Source organism: Suncus etruscus, chromosome 1 (assembly GCF_024139225.1).
Source record: "Suncus etruscus isolate mSunEtr1 chromosome 1, mSunEtr1.pri.cur, whole genome shotgun sequence".
Classification (NCBI taxonomy): domain Eukaryota; kingdom Metazoa; phylum Chordata; class Mammalia; order Eulipotyphla; family Soricidae; genus Suncus; species Suncus etruscus.
Genome location: NC_064848.1, coordinates 12,019,740 through 12,046,642, shown reverse-complemented (window position 1 = coordinate 12,046,642; position 26,903 = coordinate 12,019,740). Strand labels below are relative to the sequence as shown.

The following is a 26,903-nucleotide window of genomic DNA, read 5'->3' as shown; positions in this document are numbered from 1 at the left end:
GACAAACAGAGGCCAGTGAGGGCAAAGATGATCAGAGCCATGAGCCTAATGCAGTATAACAGGATCCAATGGGACCTTCTCAGTTCTTGGTTGAGTTTTCTAAGTATATGCACGTTGCTACAGTTTAGGTTTTAAAGTGGGGTTCATCTTAGATTTTAAGTACTGGGGTTTCCTCATAATCATGGATACTAGACCTTTCTGTAATTTAGAGCAGCCTGGTTAGCGCTTATGAGTAGTTACCAAGCTAAAGTAATGGTCTACTTGTGTGTTTCCAACACAATGAAAACTAAAAAATAGCAGGCACATTTGTTAGAATCAAGGGCTTCAGTTCAAAGTCCTTGTTATCAGGACACATACCAGGTAGTTACAGAAAATGAATCTTCAGGATTCTTTGAGACAAGCAATGATGCTGGTCTTGTCAAATAAAAGTTTTTTTTTTTTTTTTTTAAAAAAAAAAAAGGACAGAAAAATTGTTTTAAAGACTACGGTCAGGGATGAAGCGATAGTGTAGTGTAGTTACTGCAGGTAGGGCACTTGCCTGTTTGGCATGGGGTCAACCTAGGTTCTATCCCTGTCCCCTGACCCACCAGGAGTGATTCTTGAGTGCAAAACCAGGAGTAAGCCCTGAACACAGCCTGGCGTAACCCCAAAAATAAGCACAGAAGAATAATATGAAATGTACTATTATGTAAAACTGAAGAAGCGAGAGAAGGTAATACAGACTTATAATTTCTGGAAGCATATGGAAAAGAGTATTTCTGAAAATTTAAAAAATAATCTCATTTTTTCTTGTGGGGTGGGTATGGTGGGAATTTGGTCTGCTACTCAGAGATGTTTGGAATTTATCCCTGGCTTAGTGCTCAGGGATCATTCCTGCTGGTGACTGTATCTGATGCTTAATTGGCCGAATGTAAGTTAAGAACCTAAATCCTTAGACTACCTCAGGCCCTATTTTAAAGTTTCTAACGTAGTCTACAAAGAAAAACATGAACATTTAGTCACTTTTATAATAAATGCACAGTTGATCAAAGAGACAGTACATTTGACTTTATATTCAATACAAAGTATTTATGAAAAGCACAAAAAAGAGATTGGCATTTATTTCAAAGGGCCTGAGTGAATGCTTTGCATGTGGGTGCCTGGTGTTTGATTTCTGGTACCACATGGTTCTCTGATCCTCCAAGTGGTTCCAGGAGTAGCAATGACCCAAAAAAGAGAGGGAAAAAAAAGCACAGTGAAAAATACTTTGTTAATCAACTCAGGTGACAAGAAAATAAAATACTAGATTCCCCAATTATATATTTATTGTTGTTATCAGTACCCCCAATTCTTCCAGAGATAGCAATGGAAATGCTTTCATTCTTGGGGCTTCTGAAGCAGTTTAGAGGATGCAGGAGTCACTCAGAGTCCTGGTGTATGGTAGACACCAGGCAGGTGTCTCCATGCCAGGGCCTGAGGTGCTAGAGGCTCAAATATCTCCTACGCCAGACCTGTTGCTGCATGGAGACCTCTGGGACTACACTGAGCAGAGCTTTGGGGTGAGAGTAAAAACTTGAGCGAGACTCATCTTGGGTCCTGGCACATGAAAAGCATGTGAGCTATTTTCCTAGGCCCAAATATTTCATTTTTCAAACTTGTTTTAGTTAAAATTCACACAACTAACAACAACAACAACAACAACAACTACTACTACTACTACTTAAAAATAATGGAGGATACTCCTGGCAATGTTCAGCCTTATGTTGCAGACTTGATGGTTGGGAATTTGGGTCAATGGGTGACTCTGTGGTACATAGTGGAGGGTGTCACTCAGGACCAGGGATCACACTTGGGCTCTGAGCATGTGAGGCGAATGCATGACTACTTGAGCTAGCTCCTGAGCCCCCCAAATTACTCCTGAAGAGGAGTTTGGACCACACCTAATGGTGCTTGTGGGAGTTACTCCTAATAGTGCCCAGAAGACCAGGCGGTGCTGTGGATCAAACTGGAGTGATTTCATGCAAGGCAAGCATTTTAATCCCTATATTATTTTTTCTGTCTCTGAAAAATCACTTTTAAGTTTCTTAAAACCATGTCTTCTAGATCTTAACACATTAAACTGCAAAAAAATATGCCTTACATAACTTTCAACAGTTGTTCACAAGACAGGACAGTTAATATTTTCTTATAAAGTAGAACCAAGGAGAAACAGAGATAACTCAATGACCTGAGCATCTTTGCATGCAGAAGATCTGGGTCCTGTACCCAGTACTGCACTGACCCCTGAATATTGCTGGTGTGACTCCTGCGCCAAGAGCCAGGAGCAGTCTCTGAGATGTGAACCAACAACAAAACGAAAAATGGAGAACTGAAATTAACAAAAATGTCTATTGTCAAAACCTACTTTCCTAATGAAGCCTGCATCCTAAAGAGTCGGGTTTTCACTCCCATGAAAACTCATGGCACATCTGACCCAAACAGCAGAGAGAATGGCGAAGCCTAAGAGTGTCCACTTACCTGTGTGAGGCCTGGTCACAGCGCTCTCGTACAGGGGGACCCCTTCACCCACGTTGTTAAATGCTTTCAGGGTGATTACATAGTGGGAGTTGGGATCTGAAAGAAAGAAACAATGACAGCACTCAAGAGAAAAATTCTTGCTACAGAATTCAAAACTACAGAGTTCCACCATCTTAAACATGGAGAAGGCATGAGAGAAGACTTCAGACATCATTTTTTTTTGGGGGGGGTCATACCCAGCAGCGCTCAGGAGTGACTCCTGGCTCTACACTCAGAAATCACTCCTGGCAGGCTTGGGGGACCATATGGGATGCCTGGATTCAAATCACTGTCCTTCAGCATGCAAGGCAAACACCCTACCTCCATGCTATCTCTCCAGCCCCAAACTTCAGACATTTTTACATAGGTTATTTGGGGAGGCAGAGAGAGGCGGAAATGGCAGGATGCACAGTATACAAAAACCGTGTTCAGTTAGTCCCAGAGTGAGGCTGAACCTTAAGCAATCTATAGTTCAGTGATGCTGCTACATAGCCTAGTGCTGAGATTAGAATGTATGAATAGACTTCATGTTCTGGAAATCCAGTCAAAGATCTCCAGAGATTATAATTAAACAATTCCTCTACTTCCCATATGATCAGTGACTGGCAAAATCCAGGCAGAGACACAGGAGACAAAATGCTGTTACTCAGAAGCTGCTATTATCCATCCCTTAACTCTCCAGGTCCAGAAACCACCAAACCCTCAGCTAGCCATGGAGATTTTCTGGCTGGCTAGGACATGGCCCAGGACTTCAACCTGCTTGGAGGTGATGTTTCACGGAGTGTCAGGACTTAAAGAAATTATATTACATGATGTTAAATGTTGATGAAAAGAGAGGTCACTAAATAGCGGGAATAGAATTCATTCTCTGTTGGGAAGTCTTGTTCAAAACTTGGCTTTACAAAGGCAGGCTTGTGCTCTGCCCAAATATTCTGGATGAGGACAGTTCACACCATCTAGTATCAAAAAGCTAGGCAATCCTTTAAAGTGTACTGCATTACTGAGGCAGGGGATAGGGCTGGAGAGGAACTGGGGACATTGGTGGTGGAAAATATGCTCTGGTGAAGGGTGTTGTACACTGTATAACTGAGTTCAATCATTAACAACTTTGTAACTGTGGGGAAAAAAACCCCGATTATTAGCAACTTTGTAAACCATGTTGTTTAAATAAATAATAATTTTAAAAAGCTTCAAACTGCTACTGTGCTCAGTGGCCTGCCTCATTCTCTGAATAACCAATAGGAATGACAGAAAAGCAGCTGGCCTTTCAAAGACAGGAAGATATGGCAAGTAGAAACAACTGGCGTTTGTCTTCAAATAGTGAAATACAAAGAAAAGCCACTGGTTTGGGCAACATGACAGATATTACAGATGCCACTGATGGGCCCAGAGCGAAAGCAGTGGTGGGACATTTGCCTTGCACACAGCTGACCCAGAACGGACCTAGATTCTATCCCAGGCATCCTTTATGGTCCCCCAAGCCAGGAGCTATTTCTGAGCACATAGCCAGGGGTAATCCCTGAGTGTCACTGGGTATGGCCCAAAAACAAAACAGAACAAACAAACAAACAAAAAAAGATGTCACTGAGACCTGGCAGAGAGAAGTGATACAAAAATATTTCCAAGGCTTCAGCAGAATCCGGCCTACCCTTTGCTTTCAAAGTTTTTCATTCACTTCCTTATCCTGGGTTAGTACAGACATGGCATTGATGCATATACCTTTGCTACTAGAGCCTTTGGAGGACCAGAGCTCTGTTCAACTTACTGCTGGCCCCCATCTGGCTATCTTTTACCCTGCTCCCTCAACATCTGTGTTCACTAAAGGCACAATGATCCATGGGTTGCTCTGATGCAGGAGCTGCTAAGACCCGAAGGATCTTCCTGTCCCCTATAAGTAGACTTTCACATCTTGCTAGTCTCTTAGCCCCTCCAGTCTCTGCCCTGTTTTCCCTTTACTGGCCACACTTCCCAGTTTCTGAGCACTCTGAGCTTCTGCCTATGCTGTTGTTCCTGCATACTGGGGACACGTCACTCTTCCTTCCCCAGATAATTCTTCCCTTTCCAAAGCATCCTCATGGTAAAGGGCTCTTCTTAGGTAGGATCAGCCACCCTGCTAACATAGCCCAAGAACTCTGAACAATTTCAATTATTTCAGGTTTTTTTCTTTTAATTTTTTTGGTTTGGGGGCCTCACCCAGTTACGCTCAGGGGTTACTCCTGGCTATGTGCTCAGAAATCATTCCTGGCTTGGGGGATCATATGGGATGCCAGGGATTGCGAGGTCTGTCCTGGGTCAGTCGCCTGCAAGGGGAATGCCCCTCTGCTGTGCTATCGCTCTGGCCCCCAATTTCAATTATTTCAAAATTACACTGTTCCTAGTAGGGATCATAGCTGATTTTTAGAAAACACCTTAGAATGCTAAAGATATGCATGAAATATCTGCTTCCAGGGTCTGGAGAAGATACTAACTTCAATTTAATATTAGACTAAATTAGATTATAGATATTCTGTAGAATCTGGGAAACAAATGTTCACCTGGATCTGAAACTCAGGAGTTGTAAAATTTGACTTGTGTAATTAATATCATTTGCTTTAGCCCTAAATTGCCTTTTCCACAGTACATTATGTATGCCTTAAATATATCTGTACTAAGAAAGAACTCCTGGTCATTTTACTTTAGGCAAGTTTAGTTCTTTTCAATGTGAACCTTCTTTTCTAATATATATATAGTCTTTATAGTCTCTTCAGTCTATACAAAAGCTCCATCTCTGTTTTCAGCTGTTGTTCTACTGCTTTAAACTTTGTTCTCTGGCTGCTTTGCCTTGGTAAGCTCTCTAATCTCTCAACATCCTTCAATTCATTTAATTTCTCTGTCTGCTTTACCTTTGTTCTACTAAAATAAAAAATCACCTGTAGGCCAAGGGCCATGTCTTTCCTGCACTGCAGAGGGCTTTTTATTCCAGTAGTTTCGTGAAGGAAATGACAGGATCAGTCACCACGGGACATTTCTATTCTATCAGAGAAATTTTTCTTCTGTTCCCCCACAACTAACTGCCTTATAAAGTTGTTCATGTGAAAATACTTCTGAGGCTATCGATGCCAATTCTTTTTGAAAGGAAAAAAGAGGAAAGCTCCTTTTTGTTACTGTGTAGTGCTGCAAATCATACCTGGTGGAGCTTCGGGACCGTGTCCAGTGGTGTCACTGGTGCTGGAATCAAACAAATTAATTTTGCCTACAGTAAAATGAACAGGAGCTCTACTTCTCAGTGCAGATATATTTAAGGCATATATAATGTTTCATGAAAAACGGAGCAATTCAGGGCTAAAGTAAATGATGTTTTCTGTCACTGAGTCACATCCCTAGCCCAAGGTTACCACTTGGTGTTAGAATATTTTGCCTATTTTCCAGGAAAAATAAGGAAGTCATTCTTCATTAGTCAAACTTCTATTTGTTTACACTTACCTTTGAACAACCCAAGCAGAGCTCAGAAGATCTGAGGTTACCAATACTCAGAGGATGACAGTAGTTTGATGTACAAGGGTATGAGGATGTGAAAGTTACCTATGGTGCTGTGGATAATTCGGGCTACCTGGGCAATGTTGAGAGTCTGCAAGCTCAGAAAACCTTGTGATCCTGGGGATCCATGGATGGCTTGGGCCTTAACCTTTCTATTATCTTTAGGCCCCATCATTAACTATACTTTTTGTTATTCTTAGGATTTTTTTTTTTTTTAGTTTTGGGCCACACCCAGCTGCACTCAGGAGCTACTCCTGGCTCTGTGCTCAGAAATTGCTCCTAGCAGACTCAGGGGACCATGTGGGATGTCAGGAATCGAACCTGGGCAAATGCTCTACCCTTGTGCTATCTCTCCAGCCCTAGGAAAAATTATTTTAAAAACATTATTTAAAAATTCTCATGAGGGCAGATTCTGGGTTAATAGACGGCCTTAAGAAAGATATTTACGGGCCCGGAGAGATAGCACAGCGGCGTTTGCCTTGCAAGCAGCCAATCCAGGACCAAAGGTGGTTGGTTCGAGTCCCGGTGTCCCACATGGTCCCCCGTGCCTGCCAGGAGCTATTTCTGAGCAGACAGCCAGGAGTAACCCCTGAGCACTGCCGGGTGTGCCCCCCCCCCAAAAAAAAAGAAAGATATTTACAATGGGGCTAGAGAGATAGTAAAACAGGTAAGGCATTTGGGATCCCCAGTACTGTATATGCCCCCACTTTCAGAGTATTTCCAGGGCTTACATGTACTGAGCCAGGAATAAGCCCTGAGCACTGCTAGTGAACCACCCTCCCCCAAAAGAAAGATCTTTATAATAATAATACAATGATTTATTATGCAAATATGATCCTGGACCACAAAATGGTTTTGTTATTATGAGAAATATTAATGAGACAACTCAGTAATATGAATGAAACATGAATAGAGTTCATAGCGTCTAAATGTAAATGTGCTGATTTTTATGTTATACTATGATGTTAGAAAATGTAATTGATTCTTAGGAAATGTATATTAAAGTGTTAACGGGTAACGAAGTACAATATCTATAAATTAACCTCAAATGCTTCAGAGAGAAAAGAAATATATACAGGAAGACAATGGATGATCAAGGCACATCTGGTAGAATGTTAACTTCGAGGGAATATGGGTAAAACAAATTCTTTGTACTACTTCTCAAAGTTTTCTATACATAAGTAAATGATCACACAATAAAAAACACAATGAGAAAAATTGCACGTATAATTACTTCTCAGCATACAGACCCAGATTCTCGATGGTGTAATAGCGTTGCTTATAATCCACTTTGATCGTCTGTGCATGGGGACTTCCAATGCCGTAACCAATGGCGTAACCTCGAACCACAATGTTCTGATTCTCCGGGGGCGTCCAGCTAACTACAATGCTAGTGACAAGTGGGCGGACATGCAGAGAACTAGGCACTTCAGGAACACGAGTTTCTGGGGAGGAAACAGAAAAGCAAAATGAAATCCATATTGCTTCAGAAAAGCAAAATGCGATCCACATTGCTTGAGGGCATATGGCAAACCCTGAGGAATGGTGTTCAGTCTCCTGTTAATTATTTGGACTAAGTGCTTTCCAATATGCCCCCAAATTTGAAGAAAATATCTAAGTATTATAAAGAGTGGTCAACTGTTTTGTGAATTCTTAAAAAAAAAAAAAAAAAAAGAGAGACTCAGAGAGCCTTAAAACTCAGATTGTGCGGGCCCGGAGAGATAGCACAGCGGCGTTTGCCTTGCAAGCAGCCGATCCAGGACCAAAGGTGGTTGGTTCGAATCCCGGTGTCCCATATGGTCCCCCGTGCCTGCCAGGAGCTGTTTCTGAGCAGACAGCCAGGAGCAACCCCTGAGCATAGCCGGGTGTGGCCCAAAAATCAAAAAAACAAAACAAAACAAAACAACTCAGATTGTGCACATTAATTTTGAAGGGGAGATAAAGAGAGACAAGAACTTCTGCCCAATGGGGAAAGAAACACCAAGTGCCATTCCTCTCAGTCCCACAGCTCATTTGCAAATTCTTCCAGGTAAAGTCAGCAGAGAACCGACTGTGCAACTGTTGTCAACAGGTGCTCATGAATGTCATCAATTATTTAGTCCACTAAGAAATATGCTAAGGCACAATATATGATATCTTAGAAGGACAAACTGACTCAAATGGTAGAAGACAGTATCTTTCAAATTCACCATAATTAAGATACACTAGTGGGGACATTGCTGGATGAAGGTGATATTGGTACACTTAATGCTGAAACAACTGTATTATGAACAACTTGGTAAGTCATGGTGTTATGAAAAAAATTTTAATGGAAAAAATAGAAAATTGAAAAAAAAAACTAATAAGGACATGTTGTTTTACAACTTACAACTGGGTTACACTCAAAAGAAAGATCATCCGTGGTTTCTATGTATCTGTTTACAACTTGATTTTACCCTAAAGAGAGATTTTCCTACTTAGCATGTATCAAGCAAAGATGGGAAGGACTGGCTTAGGATAGGCCTCTGTCCTTACTCTCCTGCCCAGGGGTAGTGTCTGTACTCAATAAAAACTGCAGTCTGGCAGGTAACTCTCTCTCTCGGCTTGATGAGACAGATTGCTACTTGGCCACGCATATTTCACTCTCAACTTTGTTTGGATTATTTCCTGTGAGGTCTGACCCTTGCTCCAGGCCCTCTTCCCCTGAGTAGAAATACAGCATTTTGGACCATTACAAAGACACACTTTTTTTTTTTAATTTCTTCAAAGTATAACTGTCACTTTTAAAGATATATACACATATCTATCTGGAGCTAATGAATAAAGAGGTGAGGGAAAGGGCTTATGTTAAAGAAAGAGGGAAATGTTAACTTAAAAAAAGCCAGGATCTATATGGCTCAGATTTAAATTTTATCATCTTTTGGCCTAACCTTGAAAAACAAAACAGACATAAAACACCTGTACATTTCTGTTCTGGTTCTTTGTAAAGAAACAGTTCCTGGAAAGCCACTGAAAACAATAAACATCCTAGAACAATTGTCTTTAAAACCAGCTGCTCAAGATCTTTGCTGTGCTGTCAATGCAGAAAGGTTGAAAGCCACTAGTACCAGCTTGTTTATAACTGCTGATCTAAGATGGGTATGCAGGACAATGCCATAATGAGGCACAACTGAGTTCAGGGAGACTTACTGCCTTACAGGTATCACAACAATAGAAAGCACTGAAGCCCACAAATGTAAATCATACAGCCCTTAAAATCTGTGGCTCTTCATACAGTTGGACTCACTTGTTTACAGTTAGTTCCACATTAGTGCTACCCTGAAAATTCTTGTTCTTACCATCTAAGTCACTTTCAAAAGTTTCCGCAGACAACCAGTCAGTGGCGGGGCCTGTGCCGTTGACAGTTAGAGCCGCCACTCGAATATTATATTCAGTTCCCCGATCGAGACCTGAGAAGAGAGACAGTAGTTGAAACAAGATCTCTGGAAAAAACAAAACATCAATTTCTCATTAAATGCCTTTCCCACCAACTCAGGACATAATTATGACCTTGATAAAATTCACCTAAAGTTCATACAGAACAAACAGATAAATGCAACAAAGAATGGTACAATCTCAGGAGACTAAAATTTACACAATTTAGAAGAAAACAAATAAGTATAATCACCAGAAGATTATCATTATTAAATTTTGGGGGGGGGCAAGCCTAGCAGTTCTCAGACCTTACTTCTGGCGGGCTCTGGAAGGATGTTATATCTCACAGGCAGAACAATAGTAAATAACATGGCCAATTATTTTTTATTGTGTTAGAATGCAAATCTGAAAAGTTCCTATGCTAACCATTAGGGGGTGTCTCTCCAGAGTTACTCATGAGCCCAGGGGCCACTCCTGGCAATGTTAGGGAGTCTTTTCCAGCAGTTGAATCTGGGGCTTCCACATGCTTTTGCTCCAGTTCTTTGGGTTACTCCCCCAACCCAAGTACAGAGTTCACAGCTGTATGTTTTTTTTCTTCTCCTTCCTTCCTCCCTCCCTCCCTCCCTCCCTCCCTCCCTCCCTCCCTCCCTCCCTCCCTCCCTCCTTCCTTCCTTCCTTCCTTCCTTCCTTCCTTCCTTCCTTCCTTCCTTCCTTCCTTCCTTCCTTCCTTCCTTCCTTTCTTCCTTCCTTCCTTCCTTCCTTCCACATGCTTTTGCTCCAGTTCTTTGGGATACTCCCCCAACCCAAGTACAGAGTTCACAGCTATGTTTTCCCTCCCTCCCTCCCTCCCTCCCTCCCTCCCTCCCTCCCTCTCTCCCTTCCTTCCTTCCTTCCTTCCTTCGTTCCTTCCTTCCTTTCTTTTGGCTTTTGGGTCATACTCAGGATTTACTACTAGCTCTGTATTCAGGGATCACTCGTGATGGGCTCTGAAGACTATATGAAATGGCAAGGATCAAATCCAGATCAACTGTGTGCAAATCAAACACCCTACCCACTGTACTATCATCCCAGCCTTGGTATACTTTTTTTTTTGGGGGGGGCCACACCCGGTGACGCTCAGGGGTTATTCCTGGCTATGCGCTCAGAAATCACTCCTGGCTCAGGGGACCATATGAGACGCCAGGGATTGAACCCAGGTTCGTCGTGGGTCAGCAGCATGCAAAGCAAAAGCCCTACTGCTGTGCTATTGTTCTGGCCCCTTGGCATAAATTTTTAGAGTACTTAAATACCTTCTATAAGTTTCTATAATAGGGCTCAGTAGCCAGTAAAAGTTTATTCTCCCCACCTCTATCTAAATATTGGAATCTTCAGTAAGCAGCACAGAACAGAAATTCTGGAGAGAAACTCTGACAGAGAATGTGAATAGCTTGGTCGGCCAGGAGACAGATTCAAGTCTGATTCAGTTATAAACGCTTCACATGATACGAAAGAAGAGACAGATCTCATTGATTCAACAAGGATAAAACTGGGGACAGGGGGCTTCAAGCAAGCAAAACAAGTCAGGATCGACGATCTCAGAAGTCATATGCAGACAAAGCAAGGTGTACACAATCCATGCAAACAAACCTGGGGGCTTTGACAACTAGAGTGAGATCATTATGCCTAAGCAGGAGTGGGGAAGGGCCTCAGAGACCGTGGTGGTGGGCTACTGTATATATTTTATTCTCAAAAAAAGAAAAATTTGGATGATTAGAGACACACAAGGGAATGAAAATAAAATAAAGACGATTTACTTAGAGAGGCAGCACCTATGAGAGTTATCCATTTTTTTTCACCCTGAGTACCCAGTTTATTTTCATTTGGCATGTTGTTGACAGATCCAGTCAATCTGATCAATTTTTACTGTATGCATGATTTATCAAAATAAGTTTTTCATCGGATAAAAAGACATTCTTTTTTTGTCTGTTCGTTTTTGGGCTACACCCAGTGACACTCAGGGGTTACTCCTGGCTATGCACTCGGAAATGGCTCCTGGCTTGGGGGACCATATGGGATGCTGGGGAATTGAACCGAGGTCCGTACTAGGCTAGTGCGGGCAAGGCAGACGCCTTACCGCTTGCGCCACCACTCCATAAAAAAAAAGAAATTTTTTTCCATCAGAAAATTCTGGTCTGACAACATACCCCCAGAAAGCTCTTAGAAATCACCTATTAAAATTTGAAAGTGTGGCCAAGTCTTTCCTATAACATTACTGAACTACAAATGCCTAAAAAGCAATTTATGTTTGGAAAGGTGGCTAGTACAACAGTTGAATTCAGGAAATTAAATTTCATGCACTTTGCTCCAGTTTTAGCCAAAATGCTACATTGCCTTTTGGGGAGAAGTTGGGAATACATAAAGTAAACTTTAGGAGTTTCACCAAGTCTTCGGCTTGATTAATTCACAGCTCAGCACAGTCACAAATCCAGTGCAGTTCCACACCTGGTCCAAGCAGTCCCCAGTGTCACCTGTGCACAATGTGGCTTACCTTCAATCAGCTGAGACAGCTGGCTGCCGTTCACCACTATCTCAGTGACATCACTTTTGCGAGAGGCCTTTCGGTAGCGAATCTTGTAGCCAGTAACTTGCCCGTTTTGTGAAGCTGAAGGAGGTGGCTGCCAGTGAATCAAAATACTCTGGGAAAGACAAGATTGTAGGGAAGAGATTGAATATATCCAAATCTTGGTTCTCGATTAGATCTCTCTCTCCCCAAAAGTTAGCTGACTTAGCTAAGTGTGTACCTGATTTCACTAGAAGGAATATAAAAGCAGCAAAGTGCTTAGACGGAATTTCACCAAAGTAAACCCTCAAAACCACTTCTTAGCTTATTTTAGCAAGGTAAATGGTTTTACGTAGGAAATATGAGTGGATATATATACTGTATATATACATACATGCATATGTGTGTATATATACAAATATATATATAGAGAGAGAAAGAGAGAGAGAGAGAGAGGAAATAGTAGACCCCAAGTTTGGATGTGTAGGCAATCTGGAATGGAGTGCTCAGAGTTATTTTAGTGATTAAAACATTAGTGATCAAATAGAGACATTATATCTATGGACAATATACTTTGGGCTCTCAAATTCTTCAATGTTATGCCAGAATGACAACACAATGCGAAAGTTTTAGAAAATCATGTTTTCAGAAGAAAAACATGAGGTCAGAGACATACTGATTAGGAAGAAAACTGTCACTAAGTATAAAAGTTCTTCACCAACTTTACCAGCTGTGGGACACTGATATTAAACGAGCTCTATCGAAAATCCTTCAAAAGGGATCCAAAAACTATCAGCTGGTTGTTGTTGCTGTTGTGGATTTTAGTGAGGAAAATAGTCCCAGGGTATTTATGGAAAGACTGGATACCCCAGCTGTCCAGGTGGCTGACAAAGGGCACCAGATTTGCTCAAGTAGAAGATGGACCTAAGCACTAGAAAATCTGACTAGGAGGAACATTGTAATTGCAGTCAATTTGTCAGAAACTTTCAACCCAAGTAGGACATTTCATCACACCATAATAAAGGGTTCAGTTCAACATTTCTTTCCTGCTATCACAGAGCATCAGTACTACAATGTTCTATGTCATGGTGCACGTAAATAATTGTAATACACTTTCAAAAAGACAAAAGTAATTTCAGCATCAGAGAAATCGTAAAGCTATATAGAATAAACAAGCTGATTTCTTTTTAGGTTAACTTTGCTGGCATTATCTTCTGTCACCTTATTTCTCTGTATGATTATGATTGTTTATAGGTGTTATCATTTATAATAATATTAGTATAAGATAATTCATATTCATTTATTTTAGTTTTTGGCTCACATCCGAGGTGCTCAGGAATCACAACTGGCAGGCCAGGGTGACTGTAAGGGATGCCAGGAGTCAAACTTAAGATTGATTGTGTGTAAGGCAAGCATCCTATCCACTGTATTATTTCCTGGCTCCCTCATGCTAATTTTTAAAATTTATATACCTACCAAGAGAGAAAGTCTTCAAAAAAGAATTATTTTCTTTAGTCAAGTTATCACTAATTTAAAATGTTGTGGAACCTCAGGACTGTAGCTTTACTCTTTTATATATGTGAGGGGGTTATCACTTCCTCCACATTGAAAAAAAAATACTCTCATATGTGGGCTATAAAGAAACACAGTAAAGGAACAAGGCAAAAGTCATTGGAACTGGATATTTTGTCCATAGTACTTAGTTTATATGGGAGGGTTAGGAGTTTTAGCTGGGAAAGACACTTGGGACATTGGTGGAGGGAAGTGGGCTCTCTGATGATAGCTATGGTATTAGTATAATGTTTGCATGAAACTGTGATTAACAGTATTCTAAGTCCTGGTGCCTTCCTAAAAATAGTAAAAAAAAAAAAATGTAAGTTTTAAAAGAAAATAGATGATTACAATGATAGCATTTAAAATTAACATTAAATTTAAAAATTAATTTAAATTAAATTAAAAATTAATTTTTTTCTTATACAACCCTCTTAACAAACCTTTCTAAGAATACATCAATGAAAACAAAAATAAAAAAACCAGAGTAAAGTTTTACCTTTGAATTTCTGACTTCCAAAGACAGATTCTGAGGAGCAGCACTGGGAACTAAACAGGCAAAAAGGAAAATGTTTTCTATCATTCATCATGTTCTTGGCTAAAGATCTTTTAAATAAATGCACACATTAAATCACGTGTTTTCTACAATCAATTTCCAATAATATGGCAAATAATCAAACTAGGTAATTTTATTAGGGACCCAGAATGTGATGCAGATAAACCACAGCACGGCTTTCTTGTAAAGGCCCTACGATGATTCTGAAGGGAGTTCCTATGAATGCAGAGCAGAGAAGAGTTTAAGCAATGTCAAATTCAGAAAAGCAAACATCTGGCTTTCCTAAGCAACTCGAATAGCAAAAAAGCACTCATTCAGAGATCAGGGATCATTAGTTAAACCCACAGCTGCATTTAAGTACTTAACGGTTTCATCATGGAGAGTTTAGTTTTCCATACCAGAACATAATACAGGGTGATCTCAAAATTTATGGTCCACTTGTCTTCAGATTCCCCTTTGCAAAATATCTGAATGTGTTTGATTAGATTTTTCTCCACCCACAAACTGTTGACTTTATTCTATCTCTCCATGGCTATCTTCCTATCTCTCCAGCCTATCTCCCTGCCTCTGACATTTGGTAACCAGATGTATAACTCAGTATCTATTCTGCTATATATATATTCTTCTAGAGAACATAAACTATGCCTTGCTCACTGTTGTATCACATGCTAGCAAAGTGCATTAGGATTCAACCCAGAGACCCAAAGCAGAGGCCTGAAGTATGACGTAGGCACGTGGGCTTTGAAGAATTCCAGAATGGTTCTAGTCATTTTCCTTTTAAGAATTCTGGTCTAGCTACAGATGCTACTGTTTCCTTATTTTTTCTTCTTCAACATCATCCTTGATTACCATCATTGATATTTAAAGTATGCTCCTACATGGCCTAGCATTACTCTGTCCAACTATCCTAAATGAGCTTACTGTTATAATTGCATTTTATATACGAGAGAACTGTGGCTGGAATTCAGGTTAACCTATCCAATCTGGTCTAGTGAGAACTAGAACTGAGACAATATTGTCCCTTACCCATGCTTCATCACATTCAGCCTGTGGCAGGTCCTGTGATCACTCACTCAGTCCACTAAGTGCAGGTAAAATCTGGTCAATGCTGTCCTCCCCTCAATTTTTCTCAAAAGCCTTGACCAACTGAATTCTGTTGTTTCTAAACCAAATTAAAAGTTTGCATTTACTTTTCCCAACTTATTTGTCCTGAAAAATGCCAATCACAAGGAAAAGAGTAGCAAAAATAAAATGCCAAATACCATAAATTAGTTTTCTGGATTTACCAATTTTTTGTTTGTTTGTTTGTTTGTTTTGGGTCACACCCGGTAGTGCTGCTCAGGGGTTACTCCTGACTCTGCGCTCAGAAGTCGCTCCTGCAGGCTCAGGGGACCATATGGAATGCCGGGATTTGAATCACCTTTCTTCCTGGATGGCCTTCGTGCAAGGCAAATGTCCTACTGCTGTGCTATCTCCCCAAAGAGATTTACCAATTTTTAATGCCCTACCACATCTTTCTTTGCTATGCTTTGATAATTAAATGCTTTATTTCTCTCATTATAGATATATTTAAATATATCTATTGATCTGTAGTGTGTGTAAATAGTTGAAAAATGTCAAAAGATTTCTAAATTTCTAAATAAGTATGTATCAAGAACAAGGACATTCCCCAACAAAACTGTAAAATAATCATTACATTCTGAAAATGTAATTATAACACTATTATCTAATTCACCTAGTAAATATCTAATATTGCCTAATATTTTAACAGTAATTGTACCAAGTATCATTTATACCTGCTTTCATCCCCAATTCAGGATAAACATCCTATGTTTCATTTTATGTCTTTATTCTTCTTTAATCTAGATTCTAGATTAGATATCATTTTTTCTTTAAGATTAGTATTTTTGGGGCCAGAGAGATAGCATGGAGGTAGGGCATTTGCCTTGAATGCAGGACGGTGGTTTGAATCCTGGCATCCCATATGATCCCCCGAGCCTACCAAGAGCGATTTCTGAGCACAGAGCCAGGAATAACCCCTGAGCACTGCCGGGTGTGATCCAAAAACCAAAAAGATTAGTATTTTTATGATGCGACGACCAAAGTGAAAGCACAGTGATAGGGCGTTTGCCTTGCATGCAGCCAACCTGGAACAGACTTGGGTTCGATATTCCCGGCATCCCAAGCTTGCCAGGGGCAATTTCTGAATGCAATGCCAGGAGTAACCCCTGAGCACTGCTGGGTGTGGCCCTCCCCCAAAAAAACAAGGCTAGAGAGATTGCACAAGGATTAAGCAATTGACTTGCATGAGGCTGACCTGGGTTCTATTCCTGGCACAACCCCAAGTACCACCAAGAGTAATCCCTGAGCAAAAAGCCAGGAGTTAAGGTCTGAGCACTACCAGGTTTAACCTATTTCTCCCCAACTCCCATTGTTTTTAAATGGATTTCAGTCAGGGAGTCAGGGAACAAGATAAAGTACATGTTTTGCATGCAGGATGCTCAGGTCTGATTCCTGGCACTGCATGGTGCTTGAGCAATGCTAAGGAACCAGTTGAGAGTGGTTCCTGGGCAGTTGCAGGTGCAGCCCCCAAACAAAACATAACAACAATAGGATGCTGGCCACATCCTTTCTTTTGCAAAATTCCCTTCCATATAGGTCTATCATATAATCAGGTACAAATAAAAAAGTGCTTTAATACATGTTATCAGTCTATTTTTTATTGGAGATATTTGCTAAAGGAGCATAGTCGCTTCTAAAGCATGCATATTTATAGATCAGGGCATGTTATATATATATATATATATATACATATATACACACACACATAAATACAAACACTTACATGCATGCATATATACCAAATACAAAATATCTTTTCAAAAATGTTTGTAACAAACTGAAAAATACCAAGTACAAAAAACATTTTTTGACAGAATGGTACTGAAATAAAGACAGACCCTCAGACCAATGGAATAGATTTGGATATTCAGAGAATAACCCTTACTTAGACTTACAATCAATTAATCTTTGATAAAGGGGCAAGAAATGTAAAATGGAGCAAGGAAAGCCTCTTCAAGAAGAGGTGTTGGGACAACTGGTCAGCCACATGCAAAAAAGCGAACTCAGACCCACATCTAACACCATGCACAAAGGTCAAATCAGAATGAATTAAAGACTTTCATATCAGATCTGAAATTAATGCATATAGAAAAAAAGGTAAGCAAAACACTCCATGACATTGAAACTAAAGGCATCAAGGAGCAAACACCACTGTCCAAACAAGTGGAATGAGAGATAAACAAATGGGATTACATTAAATTTAGAAGCTTCTGCAATTCAAAAGAAACAGTGTCTAGGGTAAAAGGTCCCCCAGGCAATGGGAGAAACTATTCACACAACACCCGTCAAATAAGGGGTTAATATATAAGATATACAAGGTACTGACAGAAGTTAACAAGAAAAAAACATCTGGGCTGGAGAGATAGCATGGAGGTAAGAGGTTTGCCTTTCATACAGAAGGTTGGTGGTTCAAATCCCGGCATCCCATATGGTCCTCTGAGCCTGCCAGGAGCAATTTCTGAGCATAGAGCCAGGAGTAACCCCTGAGCACTCACTGCCAGGTGTGATCCAAACAAACACACACACACACACACACACACACACACAAGAAAAAAATCTAACCCCATTAAAAAAAATGGGGAGAAGAAATGAACAGACATTTCTTCAAAGAGGAAATATAGATGGTCAAAAAGCACATGAAAAAATGTTTCCCATCATTAATCATCAGGGAGATGCAAATCAAAACAACAATGAGACATCACCTAACGCCATAGAGACTGGCACACATCACAAAAAAAAACAAAACAATCACTGCTGGTGTGGATATGAGGAGAAAGAAACTCTCATTTACTGCTGGTGAGAATGACATCTAGTCCAGCCTTTTGGGAAAACAATATGGAATTTCCTTTAAAAACCGGACATTGATCTCTCATATGATCCAGCAATACCCTTGGAGTATACAATACAATAATGACCTCTGCTCTCCTATGCTCATAGAAGCACTATTTACAATAGCCAGAATCCGAAACAATCCAGATGCCCGACAATAGATGAGTGGCTAAAGAAATGGTACACATCCATACAATGGAATACTATGCAGCTATTAGAAGAAATGAAGTCATGAAATTTGCTTATACATGGATGGATTTAGAATGTTGAGTGAAATAAGTCAGAGGAAGAGAGATAAGTACAGAATAGTCTCACTCATATGTGGGATTTAAGAAAAATAAAAGACAATATAATAATAACAACCAAGACAATAGAGATGAGAGCTGGAAGGACCAGCCCATGACAACAAGCTTATCATAAAGAGTGTTAAGTGCAGATAGAGAAATAACTACACTAAGAGCTACCATGACAATGACAGAGATAGAAATACAATGCCTATCTGGAAGACAGGCGGGGGGGGGGGGGGGGTGGGGGGTGTGGGGGGGTGAGTGGGAGGAGGTCACAATGGTGGTGGGAAAGTTGCACTGGTCAAGGGGTGTGCATTTACTGGCTAAAACCCGATTACAAACATATTTGTAACCATTTTGCTTAAATAAATTATTAAAACTCAAAAACAAAAAGTTGTTTTTGGTTGTAGTCTAAAAACGCCTTTTTTGTTTTGTTTTGTTTTGTTTTTGAACTACATCTGGTGGTGCTTGGGTGAAGCTCAGCCCTGGCTCCCAGTGGTGCTTGGGTAACCATGTGGTGCAGAACTGAACTTAGGCATCCTGTATGCAAAGAATGTACTCAGTTGTTATCTCTCTGCTCCTAAAAATATTCTTTAAAAATGCTGCTCATAATCTTTCCAATCTCATTGACAAGTTCGTCTGAAAACCATGTCTCTAAGTGTTGAGTATATAAATTACTTAGTTTAGAATTCAAAATTATGGGTGAGAAACAAAACTATCACCAAAAAAATGAGGCATCAGAAACCCATCTGGTATACAAATATGACTGCTAAGTAGAGCAAGCACTAGAGTAGACGATGTCATGTACAAGCAACGTTGTTCACTTATACAAGCACCCCAATAAAAAGAGAAACAGCTATGACATCCCAGCTTCGACACAGGATTTGTGCAAAAAACCAAGATCTCTAATTACAGAAGCCTGACTGTGACAACTGCGATTAAAGTAGAACTTTTCTTGGGACCATGAAGAAAGGCCTTGGGGTTGGACAACTAGTATATCCGTAGCCTGTAGTTGGTCTTATGACATGATGCTTCATGAATAGAAACACCCTATATTTTTAGGCCAAGGATATTTCCTTTCTAATGTCCCCAAAGTTTGCTGAATATAAGCAAAACATAACAAAACAAACAAAGCAAAAACCAAAACCTACCACCATCTCTCTTTTTATTTTATTTTATTTGTATCTTTTGGATAGGGGCTCCTGCCTTTTTCATAAAATCTTGGGACATGAATTATTCTGTTTTACCGCACATTTCTGCATCTTTCTACAAATTGAGAAAAAAAAAGAGGTTGGGACCCAGGGGCCAAGTGGTCTCAGGTGCGTTGATGTAGAGAAAAATAAGGTCAGAACTAAATACCTAAGCCAAAGCCAACAATAGATCAAGAGACCCAAACTATAACAATCTAAATTCAAAAATGGGTCTGTTACACTGGCAGGCCAGAGAGTTAAGGGTGCAGGTATGGGATGAATGCTGGCAACTTTGGTGGTGGGAGGTCAACACTGGTGGTGCGAAAGGCCCTGATTCACTGTCACTGTCTGCCTGAAATCCAACTATGAAGGACTTGTAATTCACAGTGGTATCAATAAAAAAAAAAAAAGAAAAAAATTGAAAGAAAAAGAAACAGAAACAGAACCTATTCAGTACCCTGGCACAGCAGACTCTTAACCTTTACAGCAACTCACTGAAGTTGGCATTAACTATATTTTACAGATACGGAAACATGCCCACACACAGTAGGGAGAATCAGAGTTCAAACCAAGTCCTCTAGCATCAAAGTCCTTGATCTCACTGCTGGGCCACCAAGGCTCTGAGCATGGTGGTGGTTTGTTCCAGAATGAGAGACTTACCATCTGAAAATGTTCGGACAGCAACATCTTGGGTAGAGACTCCGGGACCATGTTTATTGTAGGCCACCACACGGAAACTATACTCTGTGTGTTTTTTCAACCCACTAATGGTGTGGGCATGACTAGAAACTTCAACATCCTTGAATAAAATATAAAACAATTTATATAGACAAAAAATGTCACAAAATGAGCATCTAAACAAATTGTGGAGCACAACACAGATTGTCCTTTGTTTTTTGTTCTTACAGAATGCTATTATTATCTGATGGCCAAGATAATCACAAGAAGTTACCTAGAAATAATGCTTGATATCTCAGAGAACCTGGCTAGTCAAAACTACAGGAGAGAACACGGTACCAAAGAAATAGAATCTGTCAACTTTTCACTTCCCTTAATATTTTTCCCCTTAATTTTCATATACAATCAATGACTGGCTTTTGGAAATATATTTCAACTATCCCATTCCAATCAGTGGGTTAAAAAAAAAGTTCATCTTATACCTGCTCTTTATCCGTCCCTTTTTCCATGTAGTACAATTTGTAATTCTGAATTTCCCCATTGCCAGACAGTGGTGTTTCCCAGCTCACAGTGACTGAAGTAGGCGAGGTTGCGTATGCTCGGATGTTAGGTGCTGGGCCAGGAAGCTGAACTACAGAGAAAATTTCAAGATGGCAGAGAAAAGTCAAACACCTTGGACTCCTCCAATAACTGTGCTCAATGATAATGTATTTGCCATGCTTAAAACAACAAAAACTAAAACAACAAATGATTTAACTTGGAGTGGTTTTGATATAATATAATAATTAAACTCATTTCCTTCTTTATGGCCCCAATAAAAATCCAAGGTTGTGAAGTATCTCAAATTTAGTCAAAAGGAAAAAGAAAAAGAATGCTATAGAATTTTCCCAGTGGTTTTAACATTCTAGTTTTTAGGGCAAGTAGGATGGAGTAACACATAAAAACAACTGTCTCAATAAGAGCTTTTCTTTGGACCAAAGGGCTCAAAGTTTCTGCTCACAAAGACAATTAGTCTAGTAGGAAAGTCAGATATAAACAATTATAAATAATATCCTAAGTGGATAGACAAAAAATGCCACAAAATGAGCATCTAAACAAATTGTGGAGCACAACACAGATTGTCCTTTGTTTTTTGTTCTTAAGGATGCTATTATTATCTGATGGCCAAGATAATCACAAGAAGTTACCTAGAAATAATGCTTGATATCTCAGCAAAGAATCATAATAAAGACCTAGAGAGTAGACACCCAATTCAACTCTAAAAAATGGTGGGTAAGAAAGGGTCACAAAGATTTCCAAAGAGCAAGATGAAAGAATACAGGAGTATGGAGATAAAATAGCCCAAAGGGCTGCCTGCCTCAGACATGCCGCCACTAGGTCTTCAAATTGCAGTGTATTTCTGGGTCCTCAACATAGAACTTTCAGGATGGCTAAATACTGCCAGAAGTAGCCTTCAGAGTCTGAAGCATTATTGGGAAGACACCCCCCCCCAAAGAAACAAAAAAAGGTAAGAAGAAGAAAGAAAAAGAAAAGGGAGAAAAAGAAAAAGAGAGGAAAGAGGTGAGAGAAAGGGAAAGAGAGGGGAGGGTGCCAAGGAGGAAATTACTCCAGTCAATAAATAGGCTATATGAGAAAATAGTGACACATGGTTCAGGTCAATACAGAAATGGTTTGGGGGCGAGAATACTTAAAACGATGATAAGAACCAGACAGTCAGGAACCTCAAATGTCCAATCATAGGGTTTGAATTATCTCCAGGTCATTACTTAAAAATTCTAAGCAGAAAACATGGCACGGCACAGGTAATATCTGTATTTGGAAAGGATGCAACCTCAGTTATGGAATAAAAACAATGTAGGAATACGATTAAATCAAATTTTAAAAATTATTTTTAAAAGTTACCAGCTTATGGACTTCCAGCCAGTATCAAGTGCTTTACATGTTATCTAATGACATTTCAATAACTTCCCATAAACAAAATGAGACGTATTTACAGAATACAAGGTCAAGTATCACTTCTAGTAAAGGGGAAAATAGTAAGCAGTAGAGCCAGGAGTTGAGTCCTTCCTGGCTCTAAGACATTGGTTCAAGAAGAATTGGTGGGAGAGGACCATGACTGAGCTACGCAAGCCCCAAGACCGCACATGTAGTTGACTGATTTTAATCCTCCAATTCACTGCTTGTCTGGTTCAAACTCCTCCACTAGCACACATAATTTTTCGCTACACATTTTCTGTCCGCTTGAGAGGTCTCAGTCCCATTTAGACACATTCTGCATAGTTGTTACATTTACACATGGGTAGACCTGCTGTATTTTAAAAATGTTTCCCTAGTGTCAGTGTTTCTTTAAAAGACATTCATTAGACTGGAAGAGATAGGGGGGAAAACTAACAAGATGTAAAACTGGCTTTCTGAAATAACAGCTTATAGTTTAGGATTAGTTTTGTTAACAGAGACCTGAATATGGTTATTTTAACAGTTGTTTACTTTATTTAGCCATGAATCATGTCATTCACTGAATGTTAAAAGCATATTCAGTTTAGCCTGACAGGTGGGTTTTGTCACACTTCTGCCATGAAAAACTTTCGTCTAAGTTATAACGGGGAAGAAAAAACAAAACAGCCCCCGTATTCCTTCAAAATCTCTTTCAGTATATTCACTAAATAAATGTAGGCAAATATGATCCTGAAAAAGGTGTTAATAAATTCTTTCATCTCAGCTGCATGGTGGCATAATAAATGGAAAAAGTTTGAAGTTGACTTGCAAAGTAAAATATGCAAAATACTTTCCAAAGACTCAATACTTAAAGCCTCTTCAGAAAGGATAAATATCTCCAGACAAAGAGCAAACCCCTCACCACCACCACCTTTTTTTTTTTTAATTAAAAAAAATAATTTTGGAGCAATAAAGAATCTGGAGCAATAACACAGTGGTAAGGTGTTTGTCTTACCAGACAGACCTGGGTTAGATTCCTGGCATCCCACATGGTCTCCAGAGCCTGCCAGGAGTGATTTCTGAGCACAGAGCCAGGAGTAACCCCTGAGCGCCACTGGGTGTGGCCCTAAAATTAATTAATTAAAAAAATTTTGTTCCCATTTTGTTAAGCTTGTCTGTGCTCGGGACCTTCTCCTGGCTCTGTGCTCAGGGACCCTTCCTGGCGGTGCAGTTAGTTGGGGACCAGGGATTGAACCTGGGTTGGCTACATGCAAGGCCTTAACCTCTCTGAACTACTCTTGTCAAAACATGTTATACGGTCTCTCCTTTCCTCCTTTCCTTTCACCTGAATCTACTGCCCCCTCCACTTTTATTCTCATTTAGCTGCTTTCAAACTCCTTTTCTAATTGCAGTCACTCTTGTCTAGCTGATCGATCCCTGGAGCCAGACTGAAATCTTCAGCAAACCAAAGTCAAGATTTTCTCTTCTCTCCACCTGGCACAGAGGCTCATATCAAACTCCCTCAGATCTTTTTGCTCATCCCTGAATCTCACTGTGACCTTCCTAGGTTAGTGGTTCCCAACACTCTCAATTTGGTCATTTCTAAAATGGTAACAAAAGCCATGGACTCTTTGGGGGGGGGCGGGGGAATGTGAATGTAAACTGAATTTTATGTATTTTCCAAAGGTTCACAACAGCTCCAGGATAGACTGAATCCAGGTATCTTTTCCTTCATTTTTCATAGGCACTGTCTGATCTTAATTTTGGAGTTTAGGTGATGTACTTGCTTTCCTAAGGGCAAGTCAAATGCTTGAAAGCTTTTCTCAGGTCCCATCTTTTCCTATGAGCCTGCCTTTGAAAACTGTTTTGGGACTGGAGAGATAGCACGGAGGTAAGGCATTTGCCTTTCATGCAGAAGGACAGTGGTTCGAATCCCGGCATCCCACATGGTCCCCCGAGTCTACCAGGAACAACTTCTGGGCATAGAGCCAGGAGTAACCCCTGAGCACTGCTGGGTGTGACCCAAAAACCACACACACTAAAAAGAAAGAAAAGGAAAAGGAAGGAAGGAAGGAAGGAAGGAAGGAATTAAGGAAGGAAAGAAAGAAAGAAAGAAAGAAAGAAAGAAATAAAGAAAGAAAGAAAGAAAGAAAGAAAGAAAGAAAGAAAGAAAGAAAGAGAAAGAAAGGAGAGAGAAAGAAAGGAGAGAGAAGAAAGAAAGAAAGAAAGAGAGGAGTAAGAAAGAAAGAAAGAAAGAAAAGAAAGAAAGAAAGAAAGAAAGAAAGAAAGAAAAGAAGAAAGAAAGAAAGAAAGAAAAGAAAGAAAGAAAGAAAGAAAGAAAGAAAGAAAGAAAGAAAGAAAGAAAGAAAAGTAACTGTTTCTTTTCTTTTTTGGCTTCTGGGCCACACTCAAAAATGCTTAAGTGTTACTCCTGTTTCTGTGCTCTTGATGGTGCTTGGGGACCACATAGGGTGCTGTGAATCAAAGTCAGATTGTCTGCAAGTAAGGTAAGCACCCACTGCCCTGCCCTCTTTGGCTTCAGTAACTGTTCTATGTGCGTTATTATACCCTAGTGTCTTCTGTAGAATGCAGCGAATAGACGAGCACTGAGCTGGGAACTGAATGGATGTCCCAGATCTTGTCTGTGAGATTCCACAGTCTTGCCCTGCAGTGGGAGAAGCTCTGTCTTTAAGTCATCCCCTCTCTGACAGCCTGCTTCATGCCTGCACTCCATCCCTCACCTGTAAGTTCTATGAGCAATAGCTTCCTAGCTTGGCTGTTCCTTCTTTAGGAAAATTTTAGTCCTGTTCATCTCTGTGTCTACATGCCTTCTGGTAGTATCTGGTTAGAAAGTAATCAGTAGTGGATAGTCTGGTACATCACTGATATACAATACAGAAGGTTGAATTATTTCCATAGCATCACAGGGACACTGATGTGTTTAGTTCCCTGGTCAGAAGCCTCTGCAAATCTATCTTCTATGTATCCAAAGTAAAACCACAGAAAAACTAGTGCAGTTAACAGAAGAAAAACCAGAGAAGTGACCCAAGAAACGCAGGGCTTGTATTTAAACTAAAGTCCAAGAAAAGGATGTGAGAAGAGTCTCAGAAGGAAAAGCAGTAATTCTAAAACGATTGCTTCTTATAATTTCAGGCCCACAGCTTATAACCGTATCTTAAGATATATAAAATGTTTAGAAAATAAACCAGCCTGACACCTCATTCTAAGTTGCAGAAGATCTTAAGAAATGCAACTGGAACTAATGCTCTTTAGCACAAGAGGTCACAAAAGGTCGCAGTTCCAAAGTAAAGCCTAAAAGAGATCGCAAAGCATGTAGTATACATAAAGATCAAGGAAATCCAACTGAGGGCAGCTATTAAATACCTATTAGCTATTAAATTCCATGGACAAGTTAGTCCAGTGAGCATGTGGAACACAAGAGGTGTTAAAAGCTGTTTTTGCTGTTGAAACCAAGCAACATAGTCAGTATCATGGAAATAAAGTAATCATTTATCTTATACTACAGAAACACAACATTGAACAGGATCAGAGGAAAGATCCTAGAAGGCATCCAAGCTAAGGACAGCCAATATCTGAATATATAGCAGCAGAATCACGCTGTCTTGTGTTATTTGCTGTTTGTCATGATCTCACTTTCTTGCCCGAGTGAGATGTCTGCTTGTTCAATACCGCACACATAAGAGAGGCCGATCTGAAAGTGGGCTGAGAGTTCCGGAGGACTTACCCTCTGGCTGTGTTTCCACTCGAAGGGGAGCTGAGCTCTCTCCGGAGCCATGCTTATTCTGAGCCACAACTCTGAAGATGTAGACAGTGGCTGGCATCAGGTTTTGAATGGTTACCTGCATTTCTCCAGGGCGACTGGTATTCTCGACACGTTCCCTTTGAATCAAGAAGTGTTTGGAAATAAACAGCAAGATCTCTACAGTACACAGTATGTTAATCATTTTCATTTTTTTTTTTTTTGGTATGGTTTGAAAGAAAACCAGGTAATATTCATTTTCAGTGTAATGCCTGTAGAGAGAAAACCATGTAGCTATGTCAAATTAACTCTCAACAGAAAGAAAACTTTAAGGGTGGAATATGGTTCTGGTTGAAGTGCAACATCATCTTTGGTCAGAACTATGATTTCTTCGCAGATAAAAGTTAGGTGGGTGTGGTGTACCCCAAGACCCACCCATTTCTGGGAGGGGTCTAGGGAACCGGATAATAGGTGTGACCCTACCTGCAAGACCTCCCATTCCTGGGAGGGGTCGGAATAAAGTTAGATAAGCCTGGGACGAAGGGGATTCGGCCCTTTTTGTCTCTTGGCCGGCTTTTGGATCTTTGGGCCGCATGGAGCCCAAAGGGAAGATGGCTAACAGGAGATAAGATGCAGGGCTAGCAAAATAATGCTGTGCTTGAAAGGTTGACATAGGCCACACACCTGTGGTGGCTAGGGCATGAATAAAGATGATTCTTCCTGAAGCCTGCGTGTGAGTGAGTGATTTCACCTGGGCCTGGAACCCGGCCGGCTGGATGGAGTTGCAGAGCCATGTGGCCTGGGGTGGCAGAAAGGAATCCATCGCCATCCATCGCCATCCAGCACCATCGTTAATTATTTTATGCAACAGGTGGGGAAAAAAAAGTTAGGTGGGGGGGCTTTGCTAGTGGCACAGCTGCTGGTCATTAACTTTAGGAATTAACTGTGTTTTCAAAGGCGATTTTCAGGAAGACAAATCAGAGCTGACTACAGGTATGAATCAACTTTTATA

At 40.3% G+C, this 26,903-nt stretch overlaps 1 protein-coding gene across 1 annotated transcript in view; it reads right to left on the bottom strand.

The window, feature by feature from the left end:
* The window catches only part of NEO1 (neogenin 1), a 198,761-nt gene that overhangs the window by 33,868 nt on the left and 137,990 nt on the right, over nucleotides 1-26,903 (bottom strand). The window contains 8 exon segments of the mRNA XM_049777588.1: nucleotides 2,497-2,592; nucleotides 7,302-7,496; nucleotides 9,369-9,479; nucleotides 11,972-12,119; nucleotides 14,034-14,083; nucleotides 20,179-20,317; nucleotides 20,679-20,827; nucleotides 25,877-26,031. Of these exon segments, the coding sequence (XP_049633545.1) occupies nucleotides 2,497-2,592; nucleotides 7,302-7,496; nucleotides 9,369-9,479; nucleotides 11,972-12,119; nucleotides 14,034-14,083; nucleotides 20,179-20,317; nucleotides 20,679-20,827; nucleotides 25,877-26,031 (1,043 nt within the window).